At 37.5% G+C, this 12,870-nt stretch overlaps 1 protein-coding gene across 1 annotated transcript in view; it reads left to right on the forward strand.

The window, feature by feature from the left end:
- TAF4B (TATA-box binding protein associated factor 4b) overlaps nt 1-12,870 on the forward strand; it is a 102,627-nt gene that overhangs the window by 25,820 nt on the left and 63,937 nt on the right. The window contains exons 4-8 of the mRNA XM_040264770.1: nt 471-632; nt 735-857; nt 2,767-2,856; nt 5,323-5,964; nt 12,526-12,661. Coding sequence (XP_040120704.1) covers nt 471-632; nt 735-857; nt 2,767-2,856; nt 5,323-5,964; nt 12,526-12,661 — 1,153 coding nt within the window. The remainder of the gene's footprint in view (nt 1-470; nt 633-734; nt 858-2,766; nt 2,857-5,322; nt 5,965-12,525; nt 12,662-12,870) is intronic.

Here is a 12,870-nt window from a genome sequence, read left to right on the forward strand (position 1 = left end):
AAACAATCCCAAGATAGTAGGTACCGTTGCTATCCTTGTTTTCCTACAGACAGGAATCAAGAAGGTTAGCAGGATTAAGCAACTTACCTGAAGTGGAGGCTTGGGTGTCAGTGAAAAATAGGTAGTTAATGAAACCCAGAAAAGAAACCTAAAAACAGGTGAGAATGAAACCCAGAGGTACTAGAGTCCAGATCTGGTAAATGATTTTACATTGCCTTAGACTGCTGCTGCTAAGTCACTTCAGTCGTGTCCGACTCTGTGCGACCCCATAGACGGCAGCCCACCAGGCTCCTCCGTCCCTGGGATTCTCCAGGCAAGAACACTGGAGTGGGTTACCATTTCCTTCTCCATGCCTTAGACTAGCAAGGCAGTCAAGTGGATGCATCTGTAGTCTTGAGTGTGAAATGAGGCACCCACGTGATACATAGCATAGTAACGCGTATCTCAGTGTCTGCTGCTTTTAATTTCAGTCTGTGGCTGTGCCAACCAACGTGGTCACAGTTACTCCTGTAAAGCCCATGAATACTGTAACAACCCTGAAGCCTTCAAGTGTGGGAACAGCATCTGCCCCTTCAAATGAGCTCAATCTCAAAACAGAGAACTCGGCCTCTGCTCAGGCTAACCTTTCTCCGGTAAGCTCTCACTTGCACCTTACATAAATCAAGCGCTCTACACGTTTTTTTGAGTCCTGTTTTCTAGCCAACATTTGTGAGTGTTTGTATTTCTGTATTTAGACGATGCTAGAAAATGTGAAGAAATGTAAGAACTTCCTCGCAATGTTAATAAAACTAGCGTGTAGTGGATCCCAGTCCCCGGAGATGGGGCAGAATGTGAAGAAGTTGGTAGAGCAACTTTTGGTAAGTTCGGACTATAAAAGCTCTGTAAGAATCCATACAACTGGTTTTAAGTGGGGAATAAATAAATATTTTTAAATGAAGTTTATCTTAAATGGATTTTTGGATAAATTACGTTTGCTTCTTGAAAGCTCTGTAATGATATAAACCTTAGAGTCGTAAATCTTGTCTATCGGGTCATTGCCCTGTATCGATGGGGGTTGGTTTTAGGAGCCACTATAAATACCAAAATCCCCGGATGCTCAAGTCCCATAGTTGACCCTCCCTGCCTGTGGGCTCCGCGTCTGTGCATTCGGCCAGTCACGAGTTGTAAATCTTGTAGTATCCCATCCTTAACTGGTTGAATCTGGATGCGATTCTGCGCACACGGAACGCGGGGATCCAGAGGGCAGAGTGTGTATTACTTTTTGTTTGCTAGTCTTGCTTCTTAGTCTAAAGACAGCTTTGGAGAGAAGGTTGACTCTTGTTTTTTGGTCAGATAAACTTATTTGGGGAATATTTGGCCTCATGGGAAGAGGTGGTTGAGAAAGTACTTTGAGAAATTTTCTCCAGATCATTATAGGTATTTTTTATAGTCCACTGGTTTATCTTGTACCTTGAATGGATTTTTCACCCATGTATGATTTTTGTAACAGCTCACATTTGGTCATCTGGAAAATAACTGGTTCAGTGGGTTGAATAGATCTTCCAAATGTTGACAGATCTGTTTTTTAAAGTATCAAAAAATCATACTTGTAATCTAACAATCACATCAGAAAATTTTTTCAGTACAAAGAAGCTATCAAACTCAGGGTTATGGTTGCACATTTTCCAAAATTTTAATTTTGGCTTGAGAGCTCTGATTTTTATCATTAGCAGCAAAAACTTGACAGTTGTTTTCCTTACAGTGACAGGTTTGGTTCGTTTTTTTTTTTTTTTTCCTTTTGAGAGAATGTCTCTCAAAATACCCCAGTGTGAATAACCACGGCTGGTTTGATATTCTTTCCGGTAAACCAAAAGAAAAAAAAAAAAAAACAAAACACAGCTAATTCAGCTAGCAGCTCATTGGAAAAATGCTTTTCCTTGAGTATCTTACTTTGGCCTGCTCTGTGTGTGGTTCCCAGTAGGTTACACGCAGTATTTTAAAAAGATGGTTACTAAAGTGTTGAGATTTGGTAAAATTAAATTTTACTGTTTGGTCAAAGACATTTTGGAGTGGAACTGGTTCTGCTTTTTGTTTTTTTACTATACTTGCTTTGCAATGTAGAATATGATAGCTATTTAAAACTGCCAGCAGTTTTATTCAGTGTTGCTTTTGTACCATTGGTGCAAATCTCAGCACAGTGAAAAAGGCCCCAAAATGATTAGTTATTAATGTGAGAATAATTTAGACCTCATAGACCCCTGCAGTGTTTAGAGTCCAAAGTGGCATGGAAGGGTCCCTAAGCCCTTTGAAACAACAGCATGTATATTATTGTGGCCTTGTAATAGCATTCTAAAAACAGTCTAGTCACAGTTAAAGTAATTTAAAAATTGGAAAGGCAAAACAAAACAAAATCCCAAGCCCCCACACCAGGAAACTTTTCAGTTTTCTGCCCTAAGTAATGTAGGCCTCCTGTGTTTTTACTTCTTAGTTTGTTCTTAACAGACTGTGGTCTTAATACTGTCACCTTGCCATTTAGCCAGCTCTCATCTCACTTTCACTTTGCTTACTGAGATCTTAAAAAATAATAATAATTGCTTCATTGTATTCTATATTAAAAAAGCATCTGTTTATTCACTTTGTAGGGGACATAAAAAAAACCCACCTGTATTTAATGATAGACTTTGACTTTATCACTGTTGGAAGCTTGCTATATTTCCAGTCATGAATTACACACTTTTCCTCTTGTAAAATATTTGTAAACCTAAAAGTGTTTTTCCTATTCTTCAGGATGCAAAAATTGAAGCAGAAGAGTTTACTAGACAACTGTATGTTGAACTCAAGTCTTCACCTCAGCCTCACCTAGTTCCTTTCCTTAAGGTAAAGTTATGTGTTACTTTGAAGAAATTGTTTGGATTGGATTACTTAAAAGTAATTTAAAATCTGAATATTTCAATATGACAGCAACTTAATATGAAGATAGTAACAGTAGGAGAAACCTCTTAAGGCTGTTGCAATCTGTAAAGCACATTTATAATCCATATTCTTTGGATTGGAACATGCTGAGAAAACAAAAGTAACATCTTCATCAATATAACTTAATGATTATATTATTTAATGCTTGTATCCTGAAAGATTCTTAGCTTAAAAAATGTAGGGTCTCTTCTTTGTCCCATTGTTTCTTAGTGTCAGAAATACTCAACCTCGTGGTGCCAAATTTAGTGGGAAAACTGTTATATTTTGGGTTAGGGAAAGCTATTATCTTTAAAAATTAATTTATAATGTTAGACATTCTCTTCTCTAAGATTTATTGAATTAAATAGATTTTGATGGAGAACAGTATCTTTGATAACAAGAGCTTTGTTTGGCAGACTGAAAAATTATGTTCCTTTTGTATATTTAGTAGCTGGAAAAGAGTTGACTTGAAAGTTATAAATTTCTTAAAGACCTGGGATTATAGTAAACCAAGAGTCCTCCCATACATTTGGAAATAACAGAATGAAGAGTTGCCTTTAGAAAAATTTGGCATGGTTTTCTAGGGGAGAGGAGTGAGCCTTCGTGGAGATGAAGGAAGAGTGGGAAAGGGGTTGGGGCACCAGGCTGTCTGAAGGCTGTTAAGACAGTGGAAATTGTCACCAGGAGGCCGACCATGTTAATTAGCAGGGTGCCAGATATCTGATCTGAACTGAAAGTGTTTTAGCCAGGGCAGTCTTGGTCTGGGAAGGGAAGATTAAAGAGTCAGCACAGTGCTGAACATCAGATAACATTTCCAGGTGGCCCTCATGATTGAGAAGTTGGCAGCAGTTCTTCCTTAGGTGCTTTCAGTGCCAATGGCCTGTGACTCTAGGTGCTCTGTGTGACACTGACCACTCTGTGTAATATGAATCTATGTTTCATACTCACTGGAGACACTGTAAGGGAGAAGACAGGGGTAAGTAAGTACCTACTATGTGTTCTGTGCTTTGCTAGCTACTTCTGTTTTTTTTTTTTTTTTTAATTTGCTTTGTTTGGATTTAATTTTCCATTTTGGAGGTGAGAAAATTGTTCAAGTTAACTTTTGATTAAACACACAGGCCTAGAATTTAGCCTGACTGTATGGCCTATGAAATACTACCTTGAAGTTATCAAATATTACCATTAAGTATTTGCACTTTGCATAGTTTTCTAAGGACTGTAACAAAGCCTTTTTTTTTTTTTTTCATATCCTTCAGCACTCTGGCGGTTGGATGGTGCACTGGGATGAGGGATTTGGCATTTAAGCTTAACTCTGGCCAGATAATCAAGAGATAATTTAGCATACATATTGTATTTATTTAACATACATATTTTTATTGCTATCTCTTTAAGTCATATTACTTTAACATGTCTTTCCAATTGTGTTTTTCCCAGGTCTCCTCCATCTTTGATTTCTTACTTAAATTTAACTAATCACATCACTTCATATGTTCATGTATTTTCAAAGCAGCTTATTTTCTACCATTTTTAAAGTTTGGGAATATAACATTGAGAGACTTTCTTTCCTTTGATACTATTTATAGATATATAATTGAAAATCTTCAGTTTAAAATTTTTTCAATCTTTTTAAATAAAAAAAGGAAAAGAAGGGAAGAGGAGCCATAGTTCTCATTTGCTTCCTAAGTAAAGGTGGTCTGACTGAATTTAAGTACCAAATCATGGAAATCTTCCAAAACAGCTCAAGAATTCACCAAAAGATAGTCTACTCGCCTTCTCCTTTCTAATCTTTTTTTCTAACTTAAAAGCAAATAAAAATCCCAGGGATGAAAAAGGGAGAACCTTCTACTTTTTAGTTTAAGCTGTTCTCATTTTTTTAAGCAAGATACAAAGAGACCCCAACTTTAAGTCCAGTTAGAAAATACTCTAGCTCAATTAAGAAAATTGACCTTGTTTCTGTTTTATTTTCATGTAAAGACTGTTTCTTTTCAAAGTTTGAAAGTTATTTAACAAAAACTTTTTTAAGATGCTGTCCTGTAAACAAACTTGTAGATACTGAAGTTATGGGTGATCTATTAATGGGGTTTAGATAAATACAAATAAGTAGAATAAAGTATTTTATTTTACCATACTAATATTTGATACCAAATTGATACTACGGTCTATAAGCTTAATACTGAGACATAATATTTATGAATTGAAAAACGCAGCACTTTGGAGCTTTATTTATATCCTGGATATTGACAGAAGGTAAATGATTGATAACAGATTTCCTCAGCTGAAACAGTGATATACTTTTTATGTTGTCGAGATATGACACACAAGTAGTTCTGTTTTACTAGAGCTCACTTACTCAGTTATCAGTGTTGTTTTTTTTTCCTTTCCTGTTTCTAGAAAAGTGTGATTGCCTTACGACAACTGATGCCCAACGCCCAGAGCTTTATTCAGCAGTGCGTTCAGCAGACTTCTAGCGAGGTGGTCACTACTACCTGTACCGCAACATCAACGCCTTCTCCCGTGGTAACAATGGCAGCTTCCTCCATCCAGGCTGAGAAACCTGTTGGTGGTGGTTCGGAAGCAGCGGTGCCTGGAGTTGTGTCCGTACAAACTCTGAAACCACTTGCTGGTCCAGGGGGAGCAAAAACTGGAGTCGTGACTCTTCACTCTGTGGGTCCGGCTGCTGTGCCTGGAGGGACAACAGCTGGAGCTGTCGTGCTGCAGACTCCAAAACCTCTGGTGACATCCCTGCAGAACACGGTGACAGCCCTGCAGAACACGGTGACAGCAGTCTCTCTGCAGCCTGAAAAGCCGGTTGTCTCCGGGACAGCAGTGACGCTGGCGCTCCCCTCGGTACCTTTTGGAAAAACCTCAGCAGCAGCTGTTTGCATTCCGTCTGTGAAACCCATTCTTACTTCCGCTGGGACCACGTCCGACAAGCCCACCCTTGGCCCTCCACTCCAAATCAAACTCGCGCAGCCGGGCCCCGTGCTTGCACAGCCAGCCGGTATCCCACAGGCAGTTAAAGTCAAACAACTAGTGAGTAACTTTTCATTTCTTCCGCAGTTTCTTCTTTAGAAAAAGGCCAACATTCAGAATACTGACAAGACTAGTAAAATCAACCCCTGTGTACCCTTGACCGTGGTTGATCAGTTTGTGACGGAACATGTTGGCTTTGTCTCTTTCCCCTTTATTCACAGGTGCAAACACACACACAATTTTTTTCCTGAACCATTTAAGAGTTGTTTGCAGAATTTGTGACTTTGCCCCATTAAATACCATGTATCTCTTAAGGAAAAGGGTTTCTTTTCCTTTGCATTAACTGCATTTTATCACACATGGGAAGTTAATACAGGCTCAATATTTCCTTTGTTGTCCCAACAAGTTCCTTTCTAGCTAGTTTGCTTTCTGATGTTGTTTCTAGTAAAGAATTGCATATTACCCTTATTTGTCATTTTTTTTTTTCAGACTCCCTTAATCTAGAACAGTTCTCAGCCTTTTGTGGTTGTTCATTGTGTTGTAATAATTTTAAGTGCTTGGGGCTACTTCGAAATATCCTTTTGTGTAATCATTTCCTCAAGATTAGATTCAGATTAAATATTTTTGGTAGGCTTGTTATTCATACATAGGTGATGTTATGGTAACATTTCTTTTAAATATTGCTAAGGAGAGAAGGTGACAATGAAGGGAGATGAGTAAGCAGTGGTGTTTTCTCCTGAACTCTGTAAGTTGGGAAGTTCTTGGGTAAAAGAACTTGGGTGAAAATCTGTGCTGTTTATCTATTCGTGTTTAGATAAACCTTACTCAAGACAAGTTTTATCAGAAGACTGAAAGTACTGTTAAGCTGTGGGAGACAGTACATGGTGAATTAATTGAAAATTATGTTTTTTAAATAAAGTTCTCACCTACCTTGTCCTATAACAGAACTAACTGTTCTTTTTTGATTTTTGGTGATTGCACTTGTTCTTTATAAACCTCCATGTTAACAGCTGTGTTTTGAGTCTCTTTGTTTTAGTGTTTTCTGCTTTTTTGGAGTAGTAAAATCTAAGTAAACTTCGCAGCCTTGTTTATGTGATCAAGACAGAACATTAGTATCTGTGGGTGATGGTCTTTGAGGCAGAGGGCAAACCTTGGGTGTAGAATGAAGGTGTAGAATGAAAGAGGAAAGATCAGTTTGGACAGTAGTCAGACTTTTTTTTTTTTATCCCTTCCTACTCTGGCTCTGATTTTCAAGTGGAAAAATGTACCTGCCTCATTATGTTTCTCTTGGGTGTCTGAATTTAATCTAAGAGATAAAAGCTTCTTTAGAAGCAGTGATTCTTAAACCTCTGTCTGAACAGCCAGGTTTGGGAGGTGCTAGAACCGTAAATGCCCCAGTGGAAGGTTGCTTTTGGTAACACTGGAGAGAATGGAGACCCTAAATGCCCAGTGGAGGGTCACTTTTGGTAACACTGGAGAGAACGGAGACCCTCTCTATGTGTCATAGCTGATTCTTGAATCACTGTTCATCTTTATTGAAAATCTATAGCATATCCACCCCTAAGTGAAATAACACTTCATAGCTACATAGAGTTTTAAAAACATATCTTGTATGTAGTATGGATTTTGAAATAATTTTGATGAAGGTAAGACAGGGAGAAAACTAAGAATCCCAGAAATTTAAGGGAACAATCTACTGGCACTCAACAAGCAATAGATCTCAAAGTAGAATCCATTGTCTTTCCCATTAGATTATGGTGCTCATGGCAAGAACTTCTAGGTTTCTAGAATGTCTTGAAACAGAAAACTGTCAGGTAATAATATCTTGTGGCCTGCAGGGTGACTCAGTGGGAAAGAATCCACCTGCCATGCTGGAGGCACAGGTTCCATCCCTGGGTCAGGAAGATCTCCTCCTCGAGAAGGAAATGACAGCTCACTCCAGTATTCTTGCCTGGGAAATCCCATGGACAGAGGAGTCTGGCAGGCTACAGTCCATGGGGTCACAAAGAGTTGGACATGACTTAGCAACTAAGCAACAATAATATCTTGACAGCATTTACACTTTATAAGCTTGACTTGTTATACACTAGAAACTATTTCAATCAAGAAAAATGTAACAAAATCCATTGGTAAATTTTAGGGATTTTTAAACTTCTAATTTCATTCTTAAAAGAATGGGAATGATTTAGTTTTCTTATGAATTCTGCTTTCTTGTTTGGCCTTTGTTTCAATTTTAGTCAACAGATTTAATGTCAGTATTCCTACCTTCCTGTTTAAAACAGCAAAAACCAGAGCAGCTAGACTCTGAAGATGCATTGTAATCTGTTTTACAGCAGATTTTTACCTGGGGCACAAAACAGCATAAGCTGTTCTATATGGTAATGCCACAGAGAGGATTGAACTTGAATGTTCTTTCAAATCAACTAATTTAGAAAATTAGTATTACTTAGGTTTGAAATAGTATTACTCAGGTAGTTTAAGAATATCATCAGTGAATTCATTACAAACCATAGTCCAATTTAATCCTAGGTTGAAGCAAGGAGGAAAACATTCAGGGTGCTAGAAACAAGATGGTAATCAATGCAGCTTATAAGAAACATGGTGAATAATTATTTAAAGTGTGAGAGTGCCACGCTGGATCAAATCTGTGGTCCGTAAAACTCAGGGTGCAGTCTCCAGTGATGGTCTGAATGTTCAGTGTCAGGTATAAAAGCTTCTGTGATTTATTTCCTTTAATAATCATGAATTTAAAAATTCCCATTAGTACTTTATCCTTTTCTAGCTTGTACAGATTTTTCTGAAGAATTCTATAGGTTTTCTTCCTTCTTAATAAGATGTTTTAAATGTCACACTTCTAAGTTACAAGAAGCTTCTTAACCTACCATTGCAGGATTTAGTTTTATCATAGATATTTCCCTTATTTCAGATGTTATTTCCCCAGGTGACTGTATTACTTGCATTTCTTTCTTACCAAAATGTAGACATTTGATAAACAAGTGGCCAAGTACATTCAATAAATCATTGTCCAACTACTGTTGGTTTGTGGATATAAGAGAAAAACAACTAATTAGTATATTATTAATGTGGTAATTTTCAGTTTTATTATACTGAAGTGGAACTGACCTCCTAAAATAAATGAACCCAGAATATTAGGAAAGATGTGTTGTTGTTGAATAGTATTTTTGTCTCATAGCTAACTAATTATTTTGAAGGAGAACCATAATGTGTAGGAAACAAAACAAGGATTATTGTTTTATTGAGTCAAGTGGTTCACTCTCAGTTTCTTATTGGACTGACCTAAATCTAGGCTTGAGTAATCAGTTTGTGGGTTTGTTTTTTTTTTCCTCCCATTTTTTTGCATGCTGTTAAAAGAGTGAGAGGAGAGGTAGAATTCAGTTGTTGACTGTAATCCCATTAAGATAGGACTAATGAAAGCTTGGGTGAAGAGACTGAGTACAAGTAAGGCCTACTGTCTTTTATTTGCCATTATAATTAGAAATTGCATAGAAAAATCTTCATGGGCTATAATTAAGTCAGAGTTTACATAACAATAGTCTTAACATAGACTGATTAATGCCAGCTCATTTTAATTTACTTGAATATATATATTTTTAGGTTTTATTTGATACAGGGGCATCAGAATTCATAGAAAATAAACTATTGAAACTATATTTACAGTGTATATGTTGTCTTATTTTTGCCTTATTCAAGAAAATGTTTTATTATGAAAATTTCCAAACATAGCAAAGTTGAAGTTTATCGTGAACACTGTATACCAGCCACCTAGATTCTGCTGTTTTACAGTTGCTCTACTTGATTTATCCATTCATCAATTATCTTAATTTTTGATACATTTCAAAGGCTTCTTCCTAAAATATTTTAATATTAATGTGCATATCATTAACTGCCAATCAATATTTCTTTACTCTTGTTTTTAGCTAAAATGTATATACTGTGACATGCACAAATTTAAATCTATCATTGGATAAATTCTGACAGTGCTTAAAAGAAAGTGAAAGTGTTAGTCTAGTGGCTTAGTTCATGTCTGACTCTTTAAGAGTCCATGAACTGTAGCCCTCCAGGCTCCTCTGTCCATGGCATTCTCCAGACAAGAATACTGGGGTGGGTTGCCATTCCCTTCTCCAGGGGATCTTCCTGACCCAGGGATCATACCTAGGTCTCCCATATTGTAGGCAGATTCTTTACCGTCGGAGCCACAAGGGAATCCCCTTGACGATGCTTACCTCTGTAACTCAAATCTGCTTTTCAAGATATAGAGTGTTACCATCACCTTGAAGTTTCCTTCTCTCCCTTCCCAGTCTGTCTCTACCTGCATACCTCCAGAACCACTGACTCTTCTAATAATAGCTCTTTGTTTTACTTGCCAAGTAGGAGCAGATCTATCATCCTTGGACCAATTTCCATCTCTCTTAATATCAGTCTCTGTTATATGCCTTATATTAGAGTCTAAAACTGTACTTTCTTTGAAAGAACACTGCTGAATTGTTTTATATTTTCTCACTTGTGGTATTTTATTTTGTTCAGCAAGTGTGCAGGAGTATGCTGCACATATGCTCCCAGGTGTTACAGTCATTGGGACAAGGAATGATGGGGATCCAGGATTGTTAAATCAGTCGGTGCATTTGCCTCCTGCCATGTACATGAACTTGCACTGGATTGGGCCTACCTTGGGCCATGCACAGCCCTGGTCTTGGAGCCCATGTGAAGGCTCACCTCCCCACTTATTCTGTGCCAGGGTCACATGCTGATGCTGGGTTCCTTTGGCCTTCCTACCCCATGCCTCCTGGCTGGTCCCCTAGAGGCCTGGAGCCTCCATTCACCTTAGGGGCCAGCCTCTATGATGTAATTATCATTATATATATATATATAGAGAGAGAGAGAGAGAGAGAAAAAGTATCAAAAGTGGTTTGAAGACTAACTCAAATTTCTAATAACATTTTATTGCTACTTTTCTCTGTCTACAATGCAGGAGACCTTGGTTCAATCCCTGGGTTGGGAAGATCCCCTGGAGAAGGAAATGGCAGCCCACTCTAGTATTCTTGCCTGGAAAATCCCGTGGACAGCAGAGCCTGGTAGGCTACTGTCCATGGGGTTGCAAAGAGTCGGACACGACTGAGCGACTTCACCTCACTTTCATAATCAAAATATGAAAAGAATAACAAATAAAAGATAGCAGGGAAGAAAATAAACAATAGGGAGATAAGTCAGAGTTGTTAGGAGTATTTGTTTTGAGTTTTCATCTGAATGCATAAGTGGGACTCTGAATGTATATTACTTTGTAGAATTTAAATCTGATTCCTAGAACTTGAGGATACAGAAGTATGATATCAACTGAAATACATCTTTGTTTTCAAGAATTCTTTCTCTCTTTCAAGAGTCAGTTCTCATAGAGTCACGGTGATTGAATTATTCCAACTTGTATTTCTCCTCTAGGGGCATTAGTTCCTATATGATTATTTACTGGGACATTTTGGGTTTCTTGTAAGTTACTTTTGTTTAGTAATATGCACTAGATTTAATTTTATTTGTAAAAGAATATAGAATAAATTATGGGCTTCTCCGGTGACTCAGACGGTAAAGATTCCGCCTTCTATGCAGGAGACCTAGGTTCAATCCCCAGGTTGGGAAGATCCCCTGGAGGAGGGCATGGCAACCCATTCCAGTATTCTTGCTTGGAGAGTTCCCACAGACAGAAGAGCCTGGTGGGCTGCAGTCCATGGGATTGCACAAGAGTCAGACACAACTGAGCAATTAAGCCCAGCATATAGTATAAATTAAATACCTCCAGAATTGTTATGATACTAGATCACTTATATTAGCCACATATGAGTTTGAGGACTTAGAAATAGTTCACTATCATAGCTGGCTCAAATACATAGTGACTTTTTTTTTCTTTGAAGTGAAAGAATGAAACTCTCCTGTTGTGTTCTTTTTTTCTTCTTTGAAGCTAAAAATAAGGCTCTGCTATTACTTTAATTTCTCTCCTTCTATCCCCAACCCTCACCCTGTGGATTTCTTGAACTGTTATCTTGGAGAATACCTTTAGCATTGCTGTCTTTCAGATACTTATAAAAAACAACTGATTGAAAGTCATTATCTTTTAGAGGTATATTTTGAAATATTTATGGATTAAAAGATGTACCTGAGATTTGCTTTAAAATAATTGAGAATGGGGAGAAGTGGGTAGGGATAGAGATGAAATAAAATTGGTCAAGAATTAATCATTGCTGAAGCTATAATAATGGTATAGGTGTTTTCTTTTTTGTTGTTGTTGTTCCCTCTGCTTTTGTATTTGAAATTTTCCATGGTAAATTAAAAGCATGAAAATAAGATCTATTTGGAGATTTAAATTGAGCCGTATATAAGTTTGAATTCCACTCTGAAAATTACAGTGTGAGATCATCATGGTTTTCACTTTTGAGCTAGATAAATTTACCACATACAAATTTAAACTTTAAGTAGGCTTTCTTGTGATGCTAAGGTAAAGGTATGTATAGTTAAGTGAGGACAATCATTTGTTCTCTTGTTACAGTTGAAAGTTTGTTCTTTTCTAAAGCAGGTCTAGTTGAAGGACTGTATTAATAGTTCTCCTTGTTTCAGGTAGTCCAGCAGCCTTCAGGAGGCCTTGCAAAACAAGTGACCACTCTTACTCATTCCCCAGCATTGACCATCCAGAAATCTGGACAGAAGAAGGTGACAGTGAGCACTACAATACCTACCAGTCAGTTTTCTCAAGGTAGATAATAACTAATCTCTGCCCCGTCATGTTGGGTTTGGAACATGATGGGTTTCTGTACTTTTTTTTTTTTTCACCATTATATTCAGAGGAGAGAGATTTCTTTTAAGTTGAGACCTATGAGAGAAGACTGAAAAATAGCTTTATTGTATTCTTTGTACATAGCCACTTTTTAGGGATGTATGTTGTTTTAGATTAAATCAACACCA

Source organism: Oryx dammah, unplaced genomic scaffold (assembly GCF_014754425.2).
Source record: "Oryx dammah isolate SB20612 unplaced genomic scaffold, SCBI_Odam_1.1 HiC_scaffold_22, whole genome shotgun sequence".
NCBI lineage: Eukaryota > Metazoa > Chordata > Mammalia > Artiodactyla > Bovidae > Oryx > Oryx dammah.